The 26,387-nt window shown below is 40.8% G+C and overlaps 1 protein-coding gene across 1 annotated transcript in view; it reads left to right on the forward strand.

Moving 5' to 3' along the window:
* Window positions 1-26,387, forward strand: part of Dhc93AB (Dynein heavy chain at 93AB) — a 780,004-nt gene that overhangs the window by 175,355 nt on the left and 578,262 nt on the right. The window contains exon 6 of the mRNA XM_068228295.1: window positions 16,650-16,802. Within this exon, the coding sequence (XP_068084396.1) occupies window positions 16,650-16,802 (153 nt within the window). The remainder of the gene's footprint in view (window positions 1-16,649; window positions 16,803-26,387) is intronic.

The raw sequence follows: 26,387 nt of genomic DNA on the forward strand, positions 1-26,387 counted from the left end.
TTAAGTAATTTAATAGATACATATTTACCAGACATTGTAATAGGAGTTGAATCATGGCTGAGAAATGATATCATGGATGCAGAAATTTTCTCATAACACTGGAGTGTGTATCGTAGAGATAGGATAGGAAGGGTGGGAGGGGGAGTGTTCATTCTGGTGAAAGAAGAATTTGTAAGGTACGAAAAAGTTAAAGATGAGACACATGAAATTCTAGGTGTAAGTCTGATTTCTAAAGATAATAGGCAACTTGATATATTTGGAGTGTACAGATCGGGAAAGGGTAGAACTGACGTGGATTCCGAATTACTTGATAGGATAGTCAGCCATGTGGGAAACGACATGGAAAGAAATGTGATTGTAGCGGGAGATCTGAATTTGCCAGATATCAATTGGGAAGGAAATGCGAATGACAGGAAGCATGACCAACAAATGGCAAATAAGTTAATATGGGAAGGACAGCTGATTCAGAAAGGAGGGAAAAATATCCTGGATGTGGTGCTGATAAAACCAGATGAGCTCTATAGGGAAACTGAAGCAATAGATGGTATCAGTGATCATGAAGCTGTTTTTGTCATAGTTAAAAATAAATGTGATAGAAAGGAAGGTCTTAAAAGTAGGACTATTAGGCAATACCATATGGCTGATAAAGCAGGCATGAGGCAGTTTCTAAAAAGTAACTATTATAGGTGGAAAACGGTAAATAAAAATATAAACAGACTCTGGGATGGGTTTAAAGAAATTGTTGAGGAATGCGAAAACAGGTTTGTACCTTTAAGTGTGGTAAGGAATGGTAAAGACCCACCTTCTTATAATAGAGAAATAAAGAGACTAAGAACGAGGTGCAGACTGGAAAGAAATAGAGTTAGAAATGGCTGTGGAAGTAAGGAGAAACTGAAGGAACTTACTAGAAAATTGAATCTAGCAAAGAAGGCAGCTAAGGATAACATGATGGCTAGCATAATTGGCAGTCATACAAATTTTAGTGAAAAATGGAAGGGTATGTTAAGTATTTTAAGGCAGAAACAGGTTCCAAGAAGGACATTCCAGGAATAATTAATGAACAAGGGGAGTGTGTATGTGAGGATCTTCAAAAGGCAGAAGTATTCAGTTAGCAGTATGTAAAGATTGTTGGTTACAAGGATAATGTCTAGATAGAGGAGGAGACTAAGCCCAAAGAAGTAATAAAATTTACATATGATAACAATGACATTTACAATAAAATATAAAAGTTAAAAACTAGAAAAGCGGCTGGAATTGATCAGATTTCTGGAGATATACTAAAGACAATGGGTTGGGATATAGTACCATATCTGAAGTGCTTATGTGATTATTGTTTGGTCGGAGGAGCTATACCAGATGAATGGAGAGTTACTATTGTAACCCCTGTGTATAAAGGAAAGGGTGATAGACATAAAGCTGAAAATTACAGGCCAGTAAGTTTGACATGCGTTGTATGTAAGCTTTGGGAAGGCATTCTTTCTGATTATATTAGACATGTTTGTGAAATTAATAATTGGTTCGATAGAAGGCAGTTCGGTTTTAGGAAAGGTTATTCCACTGAAGCTCAACTTGCAGGATTTCAGCAAGATATAGCAGATATCTTGGATTCTGGAGGTCAAATGGACTGTATCGCCATTGACCTGTCTAAAGCATTTGATAGAGTGGATTATGGGAGACTACTGTCAATAATGAGTGCAATTGGACTAGACAAAGGAGTGACTGAATGGGTTGCTATATTTCTAGAAAATAGATCTCAGAGAATTAGAGTAGGTGAAGCTTTATCTGACCCTGTAATAATTAAGAGGGGAATTCCTCAAGGCAGTATTATTGGACCTTTATGTTTTCTTATTTATATAAATGATATGAGTAAAGGAGTGGAATCGGAGGTTAGGCTTTTTGCGGATGATGTTATTCTCTATAGAGTGATAAATAAGTTACAAGATTCTGAGCAACTCCATAATGACCTCGGTAATGTTGTGAGATGGACAGCGGGCAATGGTATGTTGATAAACGGGGTTAAAAGTCAGGTTGTGAGATTCACAAATAGGAAAAGTCCTCTCGGCTTTAATTACTGAGTTGATGGGGTGAGAAAGTTCCTTTTGGGGATCATTGTAAGTATCTAGGTGTTAATATAATGAAAGATCTTCATTGGGGTAATCACATAAATGGGATTGTAACTAAAGGGTACAGATCTCTTCACATGGTTATGAGGGTGTTTAGGGGTTGTAGTAAGGATGTAAAGGAGAGGGCATATAAGTCTCTGGTAAGACCCCAACTAGAGTATGGTTCCAGTGTATGGAACCCTCACCAGGATTGCCTGATTCAAGAAGTGGAAAAAATCCAAAGAAAAGCAGCTCGATTTGTTCTGGGTGATTTCCGACAAAAGAGTAGCGTTACAAAAATGTTGCAAAGTTTGGGTTGGGAAGAATTGAGAGAAAGAAGAAGAGCTGCTCGACTCAGTGGTATGTTCCGAGATGTCAGCGGAGAGATGGCGTGGAATGACATTAGTGGACGAATAAGTTTGAGTGGCGTTTATAAAAGTAGGAAAGATCACAATATGAAGATAAAGTTGGAATTCAAGAGGACAAACTGGGGCAAATATTCATTTATAGGAAGGGGAGTTTGGGATTGGAAGAACTTACCAAGGGAGACGTTCAATAAATTTCCAATTTCTTTGAAATCATTTAGGAAAAGGCTAGGAAAGCAACAGATAGGGAATCTGCCACCTGGGTGACTGCCCTAAATGCAGATTAGTATTGATTGATTGATTGATGTATTGATTGATTGATTGATTGATTGATTGATTGATTGGTTGATTGATTGATTGATTGATTGATTGATTGATTGATTGATTGATTGATTGATTGATTGATTGATTGATTGATTGATTGATTGATTGATTGATTGATTGATTGATTGATTGATTGATTGATTGATTGATTGATTGATTGATCAATCAGCCAAGGAGTCGGATAATATATAAATTAAATAGATCTAAGCCTTCGTTTATTATTATTATTATTATTATTATTATTATTCCAGGCATATTTGTCGTCAGCAGAGGTGAGCAGGCGTAGGGGTGAATGGCTGGACAGTACACAAATGAGAGTACAAGTTACCCTAATAAAAGTAGAGAAATTATATTTCTTTCCTTTCTGATTGATTAAAATAATTCTTTAACCATAACTAACAACCAACAAAGAGCATAGGTGCGCAACAAAATTATAGTTAAAAATACAACTGGAGCTCGTAAGCTCTGAACAGGTACAATTATGAACGTACAGTTTCAAACAGGTGCAATAATAAGCGTAGGCCTATAGTTTCAAATCAGTACAACAATCAGGAAAGGAATTCCCATCTCTTTTTTACAAAAGCAACAACAACAATCGCTACTGATCTGCATTTAGGGCCGTCGCCCAAGTGGCAGATTCCCTATCTCTTGTTTTCCTAGGCTTTCCTTAAATGATTTCAAAGAAATTTGAAATATATTGAACATCTCCCATGGTAAGTTATTCTAATCCCTTCCTATGAACGAATATTTGTCCCAATTTGTCCTTTTGAATTCCAACTTTATCTTCATATTGTGATTTTTCTACTTTCAAAGACACCACTCAAACTTATTCGTCTACTAATGTCATTTCGCGCCATCTCTCCACTGACAGCTCGGAACATACCACTTAGTTAAGCAGTTCGTCTCCTTTCTCCCAAGTCATCGCAGCTTAACCTTCTCTTAATACTAGAAGAGCTTCTTAGCTCATTACTGATACAGTAAGCAGAGAACAAATTCGTATTTTCAAATAGGTTAATCACGATTTAAATGGAAATATTAGTGGGAAAAGGGAGATACAGCTTTCTAATGAATATTTTGGGATTACACGGCATAATCCCAAAATATGACATCATGAATAGTTACATGGGCAGTGAAAGTTTAAATGATAAGACAGTCTCTTGTTAAATCATTAATTGAACAATCACCGCCGGTGACATATACCAAAAAGTATGTCCACGTCGGGCAATATAAAATTTTCCTAGGAAAATATCACAAATAATTTAAGTTAAAGATTACCCTCAACATACAAGTACGTGCAGGGGCATATGCACAACACAGTACTACACGGCCAAGAAAAATGAAAAAAAAAAAGGAAACATTCACTAACGGCCGGATTCCAAAAGTTGAATTAAGGTGGAAAACAAGCACTCCTAGAAATATAATAGGGAGAAAAATCTAAGCGGGCGTAAGGCCGAAAGAAACAGGGGCCAATCCCATGCTACAGGGTGACTGAAAGGCCAAGAACGAGTTTCAAAATTTAGAAGTTAAGAAATTTTAGTCACCCGGTTCGAATAAAAGGGGACGATTCCGAGGGTAACCACATGTGCTGCCTTACATTTGACTAATTTCCCAAAGGGAATACATTTTTCAGTACAAAGACTAAGCAGTACCTCATACATTACTAGATAAGGAAAATTCTAACCATTACATTCTAAATAGGTCCGCCTCTGTGGTGTAGTGGTTAGCGTGATTAACTGCCACCCCCGGAGGTCCGGGTTCGATTCCCGGCTCTGCCACGAAATTTGAAAAGTGGTACGAGGGCTGGAACGGGGTCCACTCAGCCTCGGGAGGTCAACTGAGTAGAGGTGGGTTCGATTCCCACCTCAGCCATCCTCGAAGTGGTTTTCCGTGGTTTCCCACTTCACCTCCAGGCGAATGCCGGGATGGTACCTAACTTAAGGCCACGGCCGCTTCCTTCCCTCTTCCTTGTCTATCCCTTCCAATCTTCCCATCCCCCTCCAAGGCCCCTGTTCACCATAGCAGGTGAGGCCGCCTGGGCGAGGTACTGGTCATACTCCCCAGTTGTATCCCCCGACCAAGAGTCTGAAGCTCCAGGACACTGCCCTTGAGGCGGTAGAGGTGGGATTCCTCGCTGAGTCCGAGGGAAAAGCCGAACCTGGAGGGTAAACAGATGATGATGATGATGATGACATTCTAAATAAAAACCGCTTTAATCTTCCCCGCACTTTACACGCCGGAACACTTATTTAAACTTATTTTCTCGTACTATTTTAGTTCGTACATCCTTCAGGCCGTGACCCTCACTTCCTTAGCTCCCAATCCTCCTCCTTCAAGATGCACACACACTACCGCACTAGCCAGAGAAGACGTGGAGCCCAGTGATCGTTCCCTATATAAAGGATTGGGTGGCCATAAGTTATAAAACAGATCCATGGTTTATTTATTTATTTATTTATTTATTTATTTATTTATTTATTTATTTATTTATTTATTTATTTATTTATTTATTTATTTATTTATTTGCCATACACCTTTACAGTATTTATGGAAGTCCAGGGGAAAAGAACAGGCCCCCTACACTTAGTGCCTCCTGAACTTTTGAAATACCGTAATTACTTAAATCCTAAACTAAAACAGTCATATACACTATTTACAGGTAAAGTAAAAAACTTCTATGTATACATATATCTCATTAACACAGTCAAGAACAGGCCCCCTACACTTAGTGCCTCCTGAACTTTTGAAATACCGTAATTACTTAAATCCTAAACTAAAACAGTCATATACACTATTTACAGGTAAAGTAAAAAACTTCTATGTATACATATATCTCATTAACACAGTCTTTCACATCCTGGTTCATTCTTCCACATATTCACATACATTTTCTCACGCATGTGCTTCCTAACATAACATTTAACTGTAGTTACGTGTTTATATTTATTGTAGAAAACAGCTGCTCACAGGCATACGATGGATGACCCAAACAAAGTAAGGAGCGCTGTAGCTAGTTTTTTCATAGCCGAAAACATTTGTAGGAGGCTGTTGCACTGTTCAAGTATTAAGTTCTCCGGCTTCTGGAGAGAGAGTATTCACCATCAACAGCACACTCCATTTTCACCAATATACGAATTTGTTCTCCCATATACTGGTTTCTTGAAATTCATTCAACTCCACTTGTAAACTGTCAATTTCTAACAACACAAAAAAACTGACTTAATATCACTCAGTTATACAATTTGAGGTTTTGAAATGAAGTGCATAATTTCCTCCGAATCACGAAATTCGGATGATCTCTTGGCAACTATTTGTCTTTAAAAATTCAAAGCAATAAACAGTTACTCACTATGAACAATTACGCGCTGCTGGCAACCACACACAAGCCAAAGTTCACTAATTGACTGATGTGGGCTCTCGGGCCGCATTTGACATTTATCTCACTTGACTTCCGGACCTATCATTGTTGCCATAATGCACTTTCGAATGGAACTAGAATTTAGATTTTTGGTATTTATTTCTTAAACCTGAAACACTATGACTGTACGATGCACGAGATATGCATAGTCTATAATATAAGACGTAAAATGTGAATACGTGCATGTGGTGTGTCACCGAAATCGTGTTCGCGTGTCATCTAGTGACACGCGTGGCATAGGTTCGCCATCCCTGGCCTATACAAACTATGACGATTTAAAAAATCCTCTGCTGATTGAAAAAGACATATTTTCAAAGATGGCTGAGCTATTTGGCCGTGCGGTTAGGGTCGCGTAGCTATGAGCTTGCATTCGGGGGATGGTGGGTTCGAATCCTACTGTCGGCAGCCATTAAGATGGTTTTAACAGTTGTTTTATGTTAATTTGTAGGCTACTTATTGTAAACACAGATATTTTTTTACATTTGATTCTCTTAAATAGTGCAGTTGTTACTTTCTGAGAATTATGAAAAATCACACTTATGTATAGAAAATTTGAGTTGTGTCGATAATTATTTACGTACTTTTTGTACTGTGTCTTAGTGTAAGGAAGTATTAATATACCACATAGGTATTTTTCATGTATTTTATTTTAACTTATTTTTCTTATACACTGACTGACAGAGCAAATGCAACACCAAGAAGGAGTGGTCAGAACTTTATGCCAATTGCAGGGTAGACTGACGTCACTGAGGTATGCTCATGATGTGAAATGCGCCGCTGTGCTGCGCACGTAGCGAACGATAAATGGGACACGGCGTTGGCGAATGGCCCACTTCGTACCGTGATTTCTCAGCCGACAGTCATTGTAGAACGTGTTGTCGTGTGCCACAGGACACGTGTATAGCTAAGAATGCCAGGCCGCCGTCAACGGAGGCATTTCCAGCAGACAGACGACTTTACGAGGGGTATGGTGATCGGGCTGAGAAGGGCAGGTTGGTCACTTCGTCAAATCGCAGCCGATACCCATAGGGATGTGTCCACGGTGCAGCGCCTGTGGCGAAGATGGTTGGCGCAGGGACATGTGGCACGTGCGAGGGGTCCAGGCGCAGCCCGAGTGACGTCAGCACGCGAGGATCGGCGCATCCGCCGCCAAGCGGTGGCAGCCCCGCACGCCACGTCAACCGCCATTCTTCAGCGTGTGCAAGACACCCTGGCTGTTCCAATATCGACCAGAACAATTTCCCGTCGATTGGTTGAAGGAGGCCTGCACTCCCGGCGTCCGCTCAGAAGACTACCATTGACTCCACAGCATAGACGTGCACGCCTGGCATGGTGCCGGGCTAGAGCGACTTGGATGAGGGAATGGCGGAACGTCGTGTTCTCCGAAGAGTCACGCTTCTGTTCTGTCAGTGATAGTCACCGCAGACGAGTGTGGCGTCGGCGTGGAGAAAGGTCAAATCCGGCAGTAACTGTGGAGCGCCCTACCGCTAGACAACGCGGCATCATGGTTTGGGGCGCTATTGCGTATGATTCCACGTCACCTCTAGTGCGTATTCAAGGCACGTTAAATGCCCACCGCTACGTGCAGCATGTGCTGCGGCCGGTGGCACTCCCGTACCTTCAGGGGCTGCCCAATGCTCTGTTTCAGCAGGATAATGCCCGCCCACACACTGCTCGCATCTCCCAACAGGCTCTACAAGGTATACAGATGCTTCCGTGGCCAGCGTACTCTCCGGATCTCTCACCAATCGAACACGTGTGGGATCTCATTGGACGCCGTTTGCAAACTCTGCCCCAGCCTCGTACGGACGACCAACTGTGGCAAATGGTTGACAGACAATGGAGAACCATCCCTCAGGACACCATCCGCACTCTTATTGACTCTGTACCTCGACGTGTTTCTGCGTGCATCGCCGCTCGCGGTGGTCCTACATCCTACTGAGTCGATGCCGTGCGCATTGTGTAACCTGCATATCGGTTTGAAATAAACATCAATTATTCGTCCGTGCCGTCTCTGTTTTTTCCCGAACTTTCATCCCTTTCGAACCACTCCTTCTTGGTGTTGCATTTGCTCTGTCAGTCAGTGTATTAATACGCCTCAATCGACGGTGTTTTAACAATTTATCTCACTTTCAGTATCTCTTAATGCCTTCTTCCGCTCCTCCGGTAGACGCGTACTCCATCTCAAGGGTGCGTGACCCAAGTCCCAGAGAGTTTTGGACCATGCGGTTAAATTCATACTACGCCTTCCTGCGTCCAGGTAGGTCAACGTGAAATATTTCCCAACCAGCTTCTCAGGGGTTCTTGCAGTTGCGATGCATTCTTTAGCGTGGGATCCGAAGAAAACTTTGATGCGTCGGTACGAGGTTACTCATTTTCAACATAGTGCGTTGTTTATTCTTTTTACCTCCCCGATGGACGTCTCCATCCGACTCATCAGTAAGGACATTCAGTTAATAAAAGTCTTAACAACCGTACTATATCTTATTCTAACATGATATTTATAAATAAATTCACAAGTGAGGTTTTCTTAAACTAACATTATTTATTGACAAGTAAATATCTGTATAAATGAATAAACAAATAAATCCGAAGAGCAAAATAATGATACTATTTCCAAAATGCTTATTAGACGAGTACTTACTGTTGAATTGCTGATCCTACATTAATACATCAACATAACCCTTTTTACTATCATCTTCAATTCACGGTTAATTAAATTAGGCTCTTTACTCTTCTTACATCTCATAAATAATATCTTAGTACAGTCTACCCTTTAAAATACATCTCTCACTTGAAAAATAGAAATATTTCTTATCATATTTACACTGAATTCGAGTCATTCATGTTCCAATATAAGTTCGTTATAAATGATCTAAATTTTAAGTATCTAATTTTCTTAAGCTGGATTTCAACTATCATCCTTTCTTTAATATCAATCTGAATTTGAATCGGAACTTCATCATGGAGTTTTTAACTATTTAAGCTTCGGAATATGCGATAAGTTTCTTGTAACGTGCAGCTCAAATTTCGCTGCTATAAATCTGCTATACGTAATTTCAATATAATATCCACAATTCACATTTTTAACACATGTACAACGTTTACAAGATCAAATATGTCACATCTAGCTCACTTACTACCTGTGTGCCGTTAAAATGTAGTAAAGCTCTCAATATCTTAAGATATATTACATCACAAAATCGCATATTCTCTCTTGTGTGCCACTAACCTAAATTATTTCGTAGCTTTCAACCCTGACTTGGTTCATATTGAAGACTGTATCTCAATATAAAGTAACTAACCAACATCATAACCTAGTATTAAATCATTTGTTTAGAATATTGAGGATATCAGGTGACTGTACTCTAATATCTTAATTCTTATTTCAGCTTGAGTACGTTGAAATTGTGGTAGGATCCCTATTCTCTTAGACAATAACCTTCCTTTTACATTCATGGGCAAGTATGATCCTATTTGACCTGTATTACTATTTAACATATTCCATTTATTCTTTCTTATGGCGACATGTACATCTCCTTGTACTTCATTTTCCATATTTCACTTCATTCAATTTTTCTACCTTATAATTATTGCATTTCATATCACATCTCTTCTTATCAATACTACATTGCAGGAATATTCCCCTCGACGTATTACTTGCTTCTATTTCCATTCATAACAACATAGGATCCATCTCTTCTTAATATCTCATAACCTTTACCCTATCTGACAACGTTAAGTACTCTTCCATAAACATTCTTATTGAATACAACGTATAACCTCTATGATACTTCTTTACTGACATCTATATTAACCTTGGCTATGATTTGGGGTCTGCACACATTCTCGTAATGCTCTCTTACGGTATAAAATCTGTTGATAAGACTTGGATTCGTTTATACTACGTTCACTTCTTACTTCAATATACATGGATTGGCACATATGTTAATCGTGAGATCTAGGCATGTCAAAGAAGTTGATTTCGTCGATCACAACAGGTACAACGATTATTTCACACTTTAAAAAGAAAACACCTTGTATTCTATCAAAATAAATATCTTAAAATAACAAGAAACTTATCTCATTTCCTCCGCGATGTTGGGACGGACTGGTCTGCTTGAATACTGCCAGCGAATCTTGCGGCTAGCAGTGGCGCGGCTGTTGTCATCTGGGCTCTCGGCTGATAATCTTAGGTTGGATCTGGCAGCTCTGAGTAATCCATTTCCCCCATGCGGTTAAAACTTCTCCATGACGTTCAGCTCGTTCATGAAAATAAAACAGATGAATTGGATCAGACAATACGTGTTAATGTTCTCTAGCAATATTTTAATTGATTAAATGCTAGCCCTTGTATAATTTAATCTGGTTCCTAATTTCTTTGCATTGATTATCCTCTCAACTATTTCCATAATTGAATAACGTCAGCCTAGGTTTACTTTCTTTATATGGTCTACTTTATAGCTGATCTTTAATTTTGATCTTTTCTTCTTCGCGCGGCGATTGTGTAGGCGTAAAATGCTCCACTCTTCTCCCAGTTTTCCAAGTTGTACTTTTCGTGGAAAAACGAGTTCTTATTTCTTCTTTGCGAAAGGATATCGCTAATTTGGCAGGCTACACTTCTTAATACGATTCCAGATCAGTATTTCCTCTTCTTTTTGCAGTATTGTATATGCTTTAATTTTCTTGGCTGAATTACACCTGAATATTTGCATTGCTGATAAAATAGTCGTTCATTTCTTTTCTTCTACTGTTTTCCCGTCTTAATAATCCAAATCTCATTTCTTTGTCTGCTGCACGGCCAGGATGATTCTATGTATTGTGCTACTCTGATAATCTGGATTTCTATGACACTGTATGCTTATTTACTCTGTTTGATGCCACTGCCGGCCATTGTATTTATTCCGATCTCCTTAATATTTCTACTTTTGGGGATAGCGTCATGGTACAATACATATTATTGATTTTATTTTCTGGAATATCGATCATTCCCAGATATTTCTCTCATTTATTCTTCATATTCTTCGTATTATTATTATTATTATTATTATTATTATTATTATTATTATTATTATTACTATTATTTGCATCGATGTGGGCCCACTATGGACAACTTAGGTAACCGTTTATGGATTCAGTTTTCTTTGGAGCCAGTATTCCTTCATTATCTCACTTCTAGCATCTTTCATTTCATCCGTCCAATGTTGTTTATTCTTAGTTGCTGTTTCTGGCCCCTGTAAACCATTAAATATTTGTATCTTGTTTTTCAAGGTAGTCTTTCAGGGATATATTGGTTCATGATGTTTATAACTTGCAGTCTTTCTTGGTATTAATAAACCATTCTTAATTCAAGATAACTTTTTTAATGGACTTGTTAAAAATGTTGAATTTTAGTGAGTCTGTCATCTCTTATTCTCAAAATACACCCAAAGAATTTAGCCCTTCGTTTTCGAATGACGTCTGATATACTGCTGCATATCTTTTTCAATATACAATGCAGTATATGCATTATTACTCTTATGGATTTATTTTGCATTTTTATTACTTCAATAATCAATAAACACGTTTATCATATAAGTGCATGGTTTAAATGTATCTTATACCAGTAGTGAGCGGTGAACGCAATCGGTACCCCAGCTGCAAAATTTAAGCAATAACAGACCCAAACTATTTCCAAATGCCGTGTAATTGGTGACAGCTGACAGCTTATGTTCTGAGTCCGAGGATTTTACTTAGGATCTTTCTATTTTCTCCTCGATTTCTTCGGTGTCCTTTCTGGCTGTTAATTTTAGTCCTTCCGAATATATTATTATTATTATTATTATTATTATTATTATTATTATTATTATTATTATTATTATTATTATTATTATATAATTCGCTGGGGCCATCAAGGACCACGTTAAGTCTTGTTGCATTTGACACAGAACTTGGCCTTCTTTAGAGCCCAAATTTCCCTCATTCGTTGTGAGTGGGCCTGCTTACGCTCCTCTGTCCAAGGGGCACCGTGTCTTCTCTTCGGTTGCTCGTCTCGGTTTAGCCCGTTCGTCAATATTTTCTTGCGGAAGAGATCTCTGTTAAGGGCGTCTTCATCTGAGATATGTAGCATTTGCAGGTCTTCTTTGGTATTTCTAAACCAGGGAATTGTGGTTTTGGGGTTTGAATCAAAAAAGTGAAAGATTTCTTTAGTTAACTTTCTTCCGTCCATTCTTTTCAGATGACCGTAAAATCGTGCCCGTCTTCTTCTGATTGTGTCGGTAATTTTCTCTATTTTGCTGTAGACTTCCTTGTTGGATCTCTTTTGATGGATTCCATTTCTGTACTTTGATCCCAAGATTCCTCTCACAATTTTGCGTTCTTTTCTCCAGTTCTTCAAGGAGTCCTTTGTTGGCATTTAGAGACAGGGTTTCGGCTGCATATAGAACTACTGGCTTCAGAACTGTTTCATAGTGACGTATCTTGGTGTTTTGGGAAAGGCATTTTTGTTGTAGATTGTGCGAGATGTTTGGTAGGCTATTTCCAGTTTGCGTACTCGCTCCTGAAGTGCTTCTTTGTCCAGTCCATTTTTCATGATGATCTCACCCAGGTATTTGAATTTGTTTACTCGGGTGATGTCCCCGTATTTTGTATGGAGTTTTGGTGGAGCCTCTTTGATGTTAGTCATTACTTCTGTTTTCTCAAACGATATCTGCAAGCCAGTTTGTTCGGCAATTTCCTTTAAAATTTCAACTTGAGCTCTAGCGGTTTCTATGTCGTTTGAGAGAACAGCAATATCATCGGCAAATGCTAAGCAGTCTGTTGCGATCCCCTTGGATTTGGTTCCTATTCTCAATGGACTGTAGTTGGTTTCCTGTAATCTCACCCGCCAGGTTCTGATGATCTTCTCAAAAACACAGTTGAAGAGTATCGGGGATAGCCCACCACCTTGTCGGACTCCTGTTTTGATGTCAAAGGAATGCGAGAGACATCCGTGGAACTTCACCTTGGATTTTGTATCGGTCAGGGTGGCTCTAATTAATGCCAGCAGTTTCAAATCAACTCCAAATTCATTTAAGATGTTTAGCAGGAGTTCTCGGTCAATGGGGTCGTACGCTTTCTTAAAGTCCACAAAGAGAGACACATACTGCTTGGCCCTAAGTGTACAATATCTGATGATCGTTTTGAGATTTTGGATCTGTTCAGCTGTTGAGCGACCTTTTCTGAACCCTGCTTGGTATTCACCTATTTTATGTTCGACTTGTGCTTCCAAACGCTCCAGGATGGCAAGTGATAGAATTTTGTAAGTCACGGGTAGCAAAGATATTCCTCTGTAGTTGTTGATGTTCTTCATGCTGCCTTTTTTGTGTAGTGGATGGATCAACTATTTTCCAATCTTCGGGTAGGGTCTCCTTGTTCCAAATTTCTTCTATTTGCTTTTGCAAGATATCAAGTGATTCCTCTGAGGCATATTTCCATAGTTCTGCTACTACTGAGTCTTCCCCCGGCGCTTTGTTATTTTTGAGACGGGCAATGTGGAGCTTGATTTCATCTCTGTCAGGTGGTCTGGAATCTGGGTACCTGAGTAAGGGTTCCTTGGTCTCAATGGCGCTTTGCGGATTAGAGCAATTAAGTAAATTCTTGAAGTAATCTGCCAGAATGCTGCAATTTTCTTCGTTTGACGTCGCCAGTGTGCCGCCCTTTCGCTCAAAGCATAGAGATGGTGGTTTATAGCCAGTGAGTTTGCGTTTGAAGGCTCTGTAGTACTCTCTGCTTTCATTCTTCCTAAAGTTTTGTTCTATCTTTTCAATGAGAGATTTTTCGTATTTACGTTTCTCAGTTCTGAACACCCTAGCTGCTTGGGCACGTTGGGTTTTGTAGGTTTCCTAATCATTTTCTGATTTCGTAGAGTAGTATTGTTTCCATGCATTGAGTCTTTCTTGGAGGCCTAATTCGCAGGTACTATTCCACCAGGCATGCTTTTTGCTTCTCTTGATTTCTGCAACGTCTTTGGCAGCCTCAACAAGGAGACTTTTGGCGTTGTTAAAGTCACAGTCATTTGGTCTAGCCTTCTCCTGGAACTCCTCGACCCTTTGCCGAAGTTTTTCGTTGTCGAAGCGTGTGATCTGTTTGGTTGTCTTCCTTGTGTTTGAGGGAATTGGTTTGAATTTGATAAGAGACATATAATGATCTGAGGCCACATTGATGCCTTTCTTTACCTTCACATTCATAATCTCAGGGCTGTTTCTCCTGGAGATTGCAACGTGATCAATTTGGAACTCTCCGAGAGCTTGGACGGGAGAACGCCAAGTCATTTGCTTTCTGGGTAGATGGCGAAAGTGGGTCGACATGACTTGCAGGTTGTGATTTTCGCAAATGGACACCAGTCTTTTGCCGTTGGGATTGGTTCTTTTGTGAGCAGGGTAATTTCCTATAACTTTCTTGTACTTCTGTTCACGACCTAGTTGGGCATTGAAGTCACCCAAAAGAAGCTTGACATGGTGTTTGGGGATTTTGTTTAATTTTTCATCCAGTAGGTCCCAGAAATTATCAACTTCGTCTGGATCGGACTTTTTCTTATCGTTTGTAGGAGCATGTGCGTTAACTAGGGCGTAGGTTTTGTTCGCGCATTTAATTGTGAGTATAGACAATCTGTCATTCACAGGTTCGAAATTTGCAACCGATTTAAGGATCTTGGTTCTAACAGCAAACGCGGTTCCAAGCATCACAGCTCCATTGAGGATTCCTCTTTGCACTTTGCTCTTGAAAAATCGGTAGCCTTCGGATTCAAAAATCTCTTCATCTGGGTACCTTGTTTCCTGTAGGGCCATTATGGATATCTGATTTTCGTGAAGAGCTTTGGTGAGGGTTTTCAGCTTGCCAGTTTGTGTAAGTGAATTTATGTTGAAAGTTGCTAGAAAGGTTTTAGATTTTGGCCTGAGTTTTTGACTCTTCGGGGTACACCGAGACGCTCCGACTCGTCTCTTGCATGATGTCGAGACTCCCCCAGAATCCGAATGAGACTCGTGCGCCGTGGCATTCACCACGAGAGATTTATCCGAAGATTTACCTCCTGGGGTATGTTTCTTGAAATGTTGTGCCATCATGCTTTTTGACTTGACTTTGCTTTGGACGGGTACCCATCCTTTTACAACTAGGGTTGTTAGCCCTAGAGGTTGCCTCAAGATGTTTTCTGGCTTCTGGTCATTTACCAGTCTTCGCCGTTACCCTGGCAAGGGACCAGTTTTTTTCACGGTGTTATTTTATTTCCCTACTACCGTCTGACTCTGCTGGCGGCAGAGCCAGCGAGCTTCCCCAATTCCAATGGGACGCGCCCGATGGAGGTAACCGGTAAATCCCCACACGGGATTATTATTATTATTATTATTATTATTATTATTATCATTATTATTATTATTATTATTATTATTATTATTATTATTATTATTATTATTATTATTGCCTCCACAAACTAGGGGCCTGCGTCCTGGTGTGAATTCCTTGGCTTCCTGCGTTAAACTCCACGCTATCGCACGAATTAGTACGGTGCCTGCAATCTTGATTCCTAATGATAACGGTTAAATACTGTACTAGAAAAATGTATTTAGCCGCAGATACTAGCTTGAAGAACATGGAATATTTCTAAGGGGTGCTACATAAACATTGGAGAGGGTTACTAGTTCATTGAATTTATATTCTTTTGAAAATGTGGTTTTATTGTTCATTTGTAACAAATTCATATCACCTTTTACACAAGTTGAGTTGATGCGTTGTAGCAGGCTGGAACCTCCGGACTCCGGGATGATTACTGGGCTTGGTCTGGACAGGGATAACCCCTGTCACTGATGCGAAATTATCGACGTTCTAGAATTTCTGGAGGATCTGGAAGTTCTCGAATTTCCAGGTGCACACGTCACGGGGTTCGATCTCGTACTAGAATACTGACAAGGCGAGGCGTGACGAGCATACAAGTCTTCCGTATTGTATTCAACTCACTTGTATCACTGTCGAATAAATTATTTTTTGCTTTAAATACTGCATTAGTTTTGGACTCACACAACTCGTTGAATCACAGAGGTTCATAAAATTGACACTTGAAAAGAAAACAATTGAACTGAGGAACTGATCACACATTGCATGTCAGCCGAATTGATACTTGAGAAAATTATGTACAAATTTACAATGTCAACCTCGTGACGTAAATCCTCTGATATTGGCACGACAGTCTGATATATTATATTAGGTCACTAACTTGTATTATCACTGTTCCTAACTTCCGCTCTAGTAGCAGTGTTTCCGGTACAATACCTTATGTTTGATTTTTAAACGAATCTTCATTTGTGCTTAAGTATGATGTGATGGTAGGAAGATGTTAGATTCAGAGTTGTAAAATATTTCATCCCACGAAATTTGCAAATGAGCTCAATGAAATTGTCAACAGTAATCCTTAGTGTTACTATGTTACAGAGTTTAATTTCTGGAATTCTCGACTGAACAATCTGGAATATATTTACGAGCAGCTCCGAGACGAGAGAGTACGTAAGATGGCGGTCATCCTGGAGAAGACAGACAGTGCGTACTTCCCATGCTTCAAAACTCTCTTCAGGAACGTTGTAGCAGGTAAAATCTCACATCATGCTTATTTACTATCATTAATAATAATAGCCCATTTAGGACTATGAAAATTACTTAGAAGCATTTGTTTGCTTTTTTATCGTACAGGTCTATAATTTTTGTAGGATTCCCGAGCGCTTCAGTGCACCTACAATCGCAATCTGTTCTTTTAAAGGTTCATGAATAGGTGAAGCAATTTAATAGCATTTTTCAAATTAAAGGATCAAAACACATTCAATAAGATTTGTACAGCGTGCTTGCGATGCATACAGCACAGTAAGTTGAGTGGCCTAAAGTAACAGGAACTTTGGTGAAGTAGATTCTCAGGTCAAACTTCTGATGTCAGGATCTTCCGAGCTTAATAGGCTGAATGTATCTCAAGCACGAGCTATATGCATCATTTCTACTTTATGGATTTATTTTGCATTTTATTACTTCAACAGTCAATACGCACGCTTAACATCTAAGTGCATGGTTTAATGTACTTCATACCAGTGGCGTGCGGTGAACACAATCGCTACCCCAGCTGTAAAACTTTAAGCAAAAACAGCCCCACCAGATAACTATTTTCCAATTGGTAATCACGACACTATCATAACAGAAGCTATGGCAGATTTTAAGGAATGCACTTACAATTTTACCCGGTGACACTTCGTAATCGTGTTCATGGTTTTCACAGAAATATACTGGAGCTTACTTTAATGATTTCTACTTTAACGGGGAATTCTACGAACAGACAGAAGTGGCCGCGACGGAATCTCCGCTCTCTCCAATACTAGCAAACATCTATATGGAACACTTCGAACAGAAAGCCACTTCTACCCTGAAACCGAAATGTTTTCTCCGTTATGTGGATGACACGTTTCTTGATCTGGCCTCATGGGAGCAATAACCTACAGCTATCTCTCGGCCATCTCAACACAATTCACGTAAATATTCAGTTCACCATAGAAATCGAGGTAAACGGAACACTACCGTTCGATGTCTGGTAAAACGCAGCATCAATCGGACTTTGAATCACGCAGTATACAGGAAACCCAGCACACAGACAGGTACCTGCACGCCTCATCTAGTCACCACCCATCACAAAAACAGGCTGTTCTAACATCACTGATTAACGGGGCCATAGCGATATCGGACGCAGGACACCTCGAAGAAGAGAAAGACACCTCACGAGAACCCTCAGGACAAATGGCTACTCGCTCAATAACATCCGACGAGTCTTTAGAAAATCAGAAGACAAAGAAAAGGCCGCCGTAGAAGATAACAGCGGTAAAGAAGAACTGACCCACCCGAAAACAGCGATACTTCCATACATTAGAAACGCTACAGACAGGATCGGCAAGATACAGGATAAATATGATAAAAATCATCTATTACCCACACCAGAAGCCATCCCGTTATCTGCCACCAGTAAAAGACACAATAGAACTACAGGCTCCTGGAGAATACCACATTGAATGTCGCTGCAGAACTTGCTACGTCGGTGAAACAAAACTACTGAACTCTACCCGCCTAAAAGAACACATCCGTCGCACCAAGAACGAAAATACAGATATTTCAGCTGTAGCCAAGCATTCCTACGAAACAAGACACGGAATATAATTTTACAAAGCCAAAATCCTAGTAGCTATCCCTTGGAATCTGGAAAGGAAAATCGAAATTAAGAAACGCCCAAACAATTTGAATTTAGAAGTATATAAAATCAGCAATTCTTGGCCCCTGTCATACATAGATTAAGGCATACAGACCTCAACATAAACACGCAGGACGAACCTCTAATTACATAACAGCGCGGGCAAATCTCACTACTTGGCTGTAACACATAGTTTCCTGAATTCTCACGAGACAGCCAGGGGGCTTACGTCAGCCAGAAAGGGTAGATATTGTGACCGTTCACAACGTCACCTATAGTATGTCATGATACCCAGGAGATGATATATGCCGTTTTCCGCGTCATTCTACGGTAAAAGCTGTCCAAGATAGGATTTTCCCACCCGCTCCAGGATACGATTGGCAGTATGCTGACTCGCGCAACCCAACTCTAGTTGCTGGTAATTAGCAGTGAGGCATTGCAGGAGCGCTTGTACTTGAAGTTTTCTCACTCCAACCACGAGCGAGATGAAAAGAGACGCGTTGTCATGAGACAGAGAATCTAGGTCACTAGCAGAGCTCGTGGAGTACATTCAACGTAAGAACTAACATTATACCGTATTTCCCTCATTCATTCACCACTGACAACTCGCCGAATTCAATTGTTTTTCTCCAGATAATTAATATAAATCGCAAAATACTCAACGGAGAGTCACAAGCAAACACTCATTTGAATCAGGGAATTTTACACATAATTATGAAGCCGAGAAGTGTTCTATATAATTGAAAGAATGGCAGCCACGTCGTAACAAGGGCGCGTCTTAATGGTTACCCGATGCTAGGTCTCAACCGTGGCAACGAGCTCATGGATTCCCCTAGCGCTCGTCATCAGCCATCGACAGAGACAAAAGGACCCTTTTAAGATTGCTTGAGAATCCACGAAGCTATTTTAATAATATTCACTCAGTGAAAATGGGAGTACAGGAGCTACAATTTGATACCCCGTTCGTTACTCTACGTTACGTATTACCTGAGCACATTTTGAGAAGGGGGTGTGTTTTTCCCCCAGCGCCAGCTTCAGGGCTTCTTGCCTATATAGTACGGAGCTGGGGAACAGACACCACCAGTTCGTTTTCAGTTCGACGTCAGTTCGTTACCAGTTCGTCGTGATTTGTGTGTGAGTCCTTTATGAAGAAATCATTCTGTAGTGTGAACAGTGCAATACAGTGATTGATTAAAGTTTGTGAATGTGTGTGGAAATAACCACAATCTGAGTAAGCTGTTTGCGCGTACAGTGTGCCGCTAACAAGTATAATAGAAACGGTACGAAACCGTGATGATCGCCGACCGTGTGACGAAAAGGTCGTGCATCGAGCCTCATATATGCCTAAACTAATACGGCTCAATTAACATAAATAGGCACGTATTTAACTAAGTGCGTGGAGCGAGTGTATTCGATATGAATGTGATATATTAGGAAAGTGAATGAACGGCTCATTGTCGGCATGATTAAAGGCTATGCCACGTTAGATCAATCCCTAACGCAGTAAAAAGCTCGACTTACGTATGACCAAGTGACTGTGATGTGTAATATAAACTAACGCATTCACATGAAATAACTTCCCCTCATTTGCATAAGGAGTCTACAAGAACGTCGGAGTGAACGAGACATCTAGCTGCATGCCGGAATTTCGCCCTGTGTAGTAGAGAAAACGAGACAAGAGACATCTAGCTGCATGCCGGAATTTCGCCTGGTGTAGCAGAGATCGTCCAGAACTTCGCACGAGATCAAGCCATCATGTTCGTGATTCGGCAGTTGGTCACCAAAGGACTTCACATCGCTGAAGACATCATGCAGACCGAGTAAATACATGGGTGTGTCCTCCTGTAAACCTGTGTTCGTGGTTCCTGAAGGATGAGTGCATTTTCAATTTTTAGTATCTTTGAACATCGTATCCTAATGTAAATACAGAGTAAATTGCATGTATATGTTACGTAGATCGCCAATATGCTATTTCAGCGGGACAACAGCATTTTATTTGATGGGTTTTATAGAAAATATTTCTTCATGGTTGGGGCAACCATATTTCATTTCTGTTTATTTACAAGGGATTATAGTGCATGACGTAGATTTAAGAACCCTAGACTAACTAAGTGCGAAGTGTCGTAAAATAGTAGGGCGTAAATATTCTGTATAAATGACTCACTAGAAAACAGGAGTCATCACAACTTTCTCAATATGTTGATAGGACGCTTCGCATAATGATATAGGTAAACCCCATTTAGAATTTAAGACGTCGAAGACAACGAACGAGACATGAGAATGGAATATGCATTGTGTACCTATTTAGCTCGGAAGTGCTTGAAATAACTTGACCCATGTAGTAGAATCATCTGCAAGGTGGCTTGTTTTCAGCGTGTCGAGGGCTAAGAGACAGATTATTATCCAGGTTATAGTTCAGACTGGTATTGAGATATGTAAATGAAGCTCCTGTCGAGTAAAACTGATTAGCGCGAGGCATATGCCGCGCTGCAGATAAAATAATTAATGCCGGAAGCAGATACAAGGTGTAATACACTGACTGACAGAGCAAATGCAACACCAAGAAGGAGTGGTCAGAACTTTATGCCAATTGCAGGGTAGACTGACGTCACTGAGGTATGCTCATGATGTGAAATGCGCCGCTGTGCTGCGCACGTAGCGAACGATAAATGGGACACGGCGTTGGCGAATGGCCCACTTCGTACCGTGATTTCTCAGCCGACAGTCATTGTAGAACGTGTTGTCGTGTGCCACAGGACACGTGTATAGCTAAGAATGCCAGGCCGCCGTCAACGGAGGCATTTATAGCAGACAGACGACTTTACGAGGGGTAATGTGATCGGGCTGAGAAGGGCAGGTTGGTCGCTTCGTCAAATCGCAGCCGATACCCATAGGGATGTGTCCACGGTGCAGCGCCTGTGGCGAAGATGGTTGGCGCAGGGACATGTGGCACGTGCGAGGGGTCCAGGCGCAGCCCGAGTGACGTCAGCACGCGAGGATCGGCGCATCCGCCGCCAAGCGGTGGCAGCCCCGCACGCCACGTCAACCGCCATTCTTCAGCATGTGCAAGACACCCTGGCTGTTCCAATATCGACCAGAACAATTTCACGTCGATTGGTTGAAGGAGGCCTGCACTCCCGGCGTCCGCTCAGAAGACTACCAGTGACTCCACAGCATAGACGTGCACGCCTGGCATGGTGCCGGGCTAGAGCGACTTGGATGAGGGAATGGCGGAACGTCGTGTTCTCCGATGAGTCACGCTTCTGTTCTGTCAGTGATAGTCACCGCAGACGAGTGTGGCGTCGGCGTGGAGAAAGGTCAAATCCGGCAGTAACTGTGGAGCGCCCTACCGCTAGACAACGCGGCATCATGGTTTGGGGCGCTATTGCGTATGATTCCACGTCACCTCTAGTGCGTATTCAAGGCACGTTAAATGCCCACCGCTACGTGCAGCATGTGCTGCGGCCGGTGGCACTCCCGTACCTTCAGGGGCTGCCCAATGCTCTGTTTCAGCAGGATAATGCCCGCCCACACACTGCTCGCATCTCCCAACAGGCTCTACGAGGTGTACAGATGCTTCCGTGGCCAGCGTACTCTTCGGATCTCTCACCAATCGAACACGTGTGGGATCTCATTGGACGCCGTTTGCAAACTCTGCCCCAGCCTCGTACGGACGATCAACTGTGGCAAATGGTTGACAGAGAATGGAGAACCATCCCTCAGGACACCATCCGCACTCTTATTGACTCTGTACCTCGACGTGTTTCTGCGTGCATCGCCGCTCGCGGTGGTCCTACATCCTGCTGAGTCGATGCCGTGCGCATTGTGTAACCTGCATATCGGTTTGAAATAAACATCAAATATTCGTCCGTGCCGTCTCTGTATTTTCCCCAACTTTCATCCCTTTCGAACCACTCCTTCTTGGTGTTGCATTTGCTCTGTCAGTCAGTGTAAGTTGAGATAACCCACCAGGAAAAGAATAAGGTATTTCGCCGTGCGGAGACAGTTAGAGGGCCCAGAGAGGCGACCCTTTTTGTATGTGAAAGTGAACTAGGCCATAGTCAGCTTGATTTATGATACGCGGCGAAAGGACGAAGACAGGCCGACCGCTCGCCCTGTCTGTGAGGTTTAGAAGGAGCATTATCTGTCGTAATTTCCTCGAAACAAAGATTCCAAGCTACCATTTATTATTGACACCGTTGATTAAGCTGCAGTGTTCTGAGATGATCGATCCCCACTTTCTTCTTTACCTAATTAAAGCGTGTAGGGTTACAGATTAGCATATTCATGTCTCAGGAGACCCAGGTTCGCTCCTTGGATATAGTGAAAGTTTGTGTTCACTGTTACTACCGACAGATGGATTGAACCTCCTGCAATTTCATCTAGTGTATTTAAAGTGCATATGTTTTTATATATTTTATTACAGGAAGTGCCAATTACATATTCATGAGATATTGGATGTTGAAGGGGTCGTTCCATGTTTTTTTGTATATAGGGTTGCAACGATGTACATAATGTCATGTGGATATATTTGCTGGAATCCTAATGAAACAAGCTTGTGTATTACATTGCAGATTCAGCAATGATTAATTTAGGGAAATGACGTGATACGACTTTCAAATATTTGGAAATGTAGTCATAGGAACGTACGTTCACTTCAGTTCATAGGATATCGTAACTTGATATAACTTGAATATATTAATTCTCGACAGGTACACAGAATTATAGCAGGGTATTCCCATACTAATTAAATGTGTGTAATCGTGATAGGTAATGCGCAAAGTGATAAGTGTAAGTGCAGAGTGCAAATAATTCAAGAGGGAACGCCTCTTAAGCTTGAAATAATTGAACGTAAAATTAAGTGTAGAAAGAGACTACCGACGTTTATCACGTCAAGACCGCCCTAAAGATCATTTGTCAAGTGTATTGTATGCATATCCATGTGAATAAGATGTGTTTCACTAGTATAGTAAAGTTGTTATATAAGATACAGTTTCTCTTCTCATTAGTAGTGAACTAGTATTCCTCTCATAATTAATATTCCCCTACTATAGAGATTATTAGAAGATTATCGCCCCATCGGACGGTCCAGTCAGACTCGGAATGTTCTCCGGCTCAGCTAGCGAATCATTTTAGTAGGGGAAGATGAGACTTCGATACCCGGCTGAGTACAAAGCTCATCGGAGGTGCTCCATTCTAATATCATGTTCATGAACCACGGTAACTTGTTTATGTGTTGAAGCCTTGGACATGTACAATATATAAGGTCAAGGCCAGGAACCACTCTCGCAGTGTGATTGCTGCCTGGGAGACTGATGACCACGGATCGAGTAGGAGTATTTCAGTCAACCTGACAAAGAACACAGCAATATATTCGAAACGTCGGCAGACTGTACGGAATGTACAGAGAACAACAACACGGTTCAACCTGAAAAAAGAACTACACACCGTGTGGAAGCTTCACTTCTAAGAAACGCTAAGAAAATTACAATTCATCGTAAAACTGTAAATTCTCATCAGCAAGGAAGACTGTTAGGCAATATCAAACTTAGGTGAGTGACTTTTAAAGCGCAGTTGGCTGGTAAATGTTTTCAGGTTGAAGATAACACACGGTATCTCAAGGTTCTGTTCCAGGATATAGTGACGTTGAGGGGGAGGGGAGATGTAAGAGGGAAGCACGCTGATGGACGGTTTTGGAGGGACGAAGGGTGCGAGAAGACGCTTTAATTTCGTCAGAGTCCGTACGAGTAAAAGCATCTTCACAAACCCCTGTACGAGCATGCGTCAGCCATGGCTGCATATAGTGACATTAAATAATGATTCATGATCTTGTTTGCCCTACTTTTAATTATATTTGAAGACGAAAATAATAATGAATGGTATTGAAATGTAACATTTGAGACCAAGAATGTTGATTCAAATTGCAAAGGTGAAGTAACACAGCCCTCTGGCTTGCATCCCGCCTTTCGTGAGAGTTGGCAGCAGAGAGCGAGTTCGTTTTCACTAGGACCTCTGAAATCTGATTTAAATGTTACACAGGTTCAAAATCCTTGCAAAAGTAAAGCTGCCTATACCAGAAAATTCAACCGCACTTTATACAAGCATGCAGACTTCTTGTGTGGAAGTGAGATAAGACATGAGTGCGGTGATATTGGTCCGTAGAAGTACTGTACTCTTTGGTTGTAATCAGACCCGGTTACAGGATTTTAGGGCCCCTGGAAACTGAGGGGTCCGGGCCCCTAAATCCGGTGCAAACACCCCTCACTTAATTTAACCCACGATTGCTAGCTTGCAGGTTATTTTATAACCAAGAATTACCTGATTATCAGCCCCTGGCGACGGAGTTTGCACCAAAAAATTGTGTAAAATATGGATTGGTGCAAACATGGTGTATTTGTGGTGCTAATTTGGTGCAAAAGTAACAAGGGATGTACAGATTTAACACCAATGAAAAATGCAGCAAAACTGCACCATAATTAGACCCCATATTTTGTTCAAATTAAATTACACCATTTTTACACCAACAACGTTGGTGCAAGAAAAGTGACATTTTATACCATAGTTACGCCAAAAATGAAATACATTAATCAATACCATTTTTGCACGAAGTTCGCGCCAAAAATACACCGAAGATTTTCTTTCAACCCTCTTTATTATCAAAACCACTGTTGAACCAAATTTGCTTCAAAAATACTCTAGAGTTACACCAAAAATTTGGTAGCATATGTGGAATCACCTTGGTGTCATTTTAGTTCAAAATTTGTGCAGTATTATTCGTGTTCTTGTATTCTCATTGGCTTTCAAATTTATTTAAAATTTACATTTATATTTTTAATTAATTTGCCTTCCCATCCCCCTCTCTCCGCCTTGTCATCGGCCCTGCTTGTAATCTTTCTCGTCGCCATAAGACCTATCTGTGTCGGTGCGACGTAAAGCCCCTAGCAAAAAAAATGTAATCTTTCTTTATGTTCGTGCTTCGTGATGATTATTCTGTGCGCTATTAAGCTTTGAAAGTAGTGTGTGTTAATTTACCGGTGCGGTTGGGATTTGAAACCGCTTGTGGTGACAGTGATATCCCTCGTGATTTCATTATCTGTGGCTAATGATGATGATCATGATCATGATAATGATAATAATAATATTGCTGTTTTTATCTAGAGTTTAAACTTGTGAGGTGTACTCACAGTACTTATATCTGAAATATATTTCCTTGCTTACATCTTAGGGTGGTTAGTTATTCTTGCTATTAAAAATGAATTCTGTGGACACTATTTTCAAGAGCGGACGTCTTTCTTTTGACAATAGATTAGAACTGAAGAGGCTAGGACCTCTGAAACCTGATTTAAATGTAACACGGGTTCAAAATGCAGACTTCTCGTGTGGAAGTGAGATAAGACATGCATTCTTTATTTTGCTATACAGGTTTGGCTATGAATTCTCGTGATCGCGTAGACATTAACTGGTGTTACGGACCTAAAGCAATTGAATAAGTAAAAATAAAAAATAAAAGGAACATAAATCTAGTGAAAAGCATATAAACAATAGTATTCAATTCGCCATGTTTGGTAAGGTAGACATGAGGTGCCAGTTAGATAGTGCATATAGGTTGAAAATTAAACAGCTCAATGAGGACGTATCGAAAGACCGTTACATACTCAGCAAAAAGATTGACTGCATAAAGTTCTGTGGAAAATCTGAGTTCGCACTGTGAGGACACAACGAAACCGATACATCAGATAATCCTGGAAATTTTCGTGGGTTGAATAATTCCATGGTCGAGGTCTTTAAATGGGGACATTGAAAATAACTAACAGTCGTGATTTTCTGGAAAGTAGTATAATTGGATGGTTCTGCGGCCTCCTCCTCCTCCGGCTCTCGGGAGAGGCCTCCTCCTCCCGCGGGAAATTTGAATTTTGGCGGGAAATTTGAATTTTGGCGCGAGATTTGAATTTGTA

Source organism: Anabrus simplex, chromosome 6 (assembly GCF_040414725.1).
Source record: "Anabrus simplex isolate iqAnaSimp1 chromosome 6, ASM4041472v1, whole genome shotgun sequence".
In the NCBI taxonomy this organism is placed as follows: Eukaryota; Metazoa; Arthropoda; class Insecta; order Orthoptera; family Tettigoniidae; genus Anabrus; species Anabrus simplex.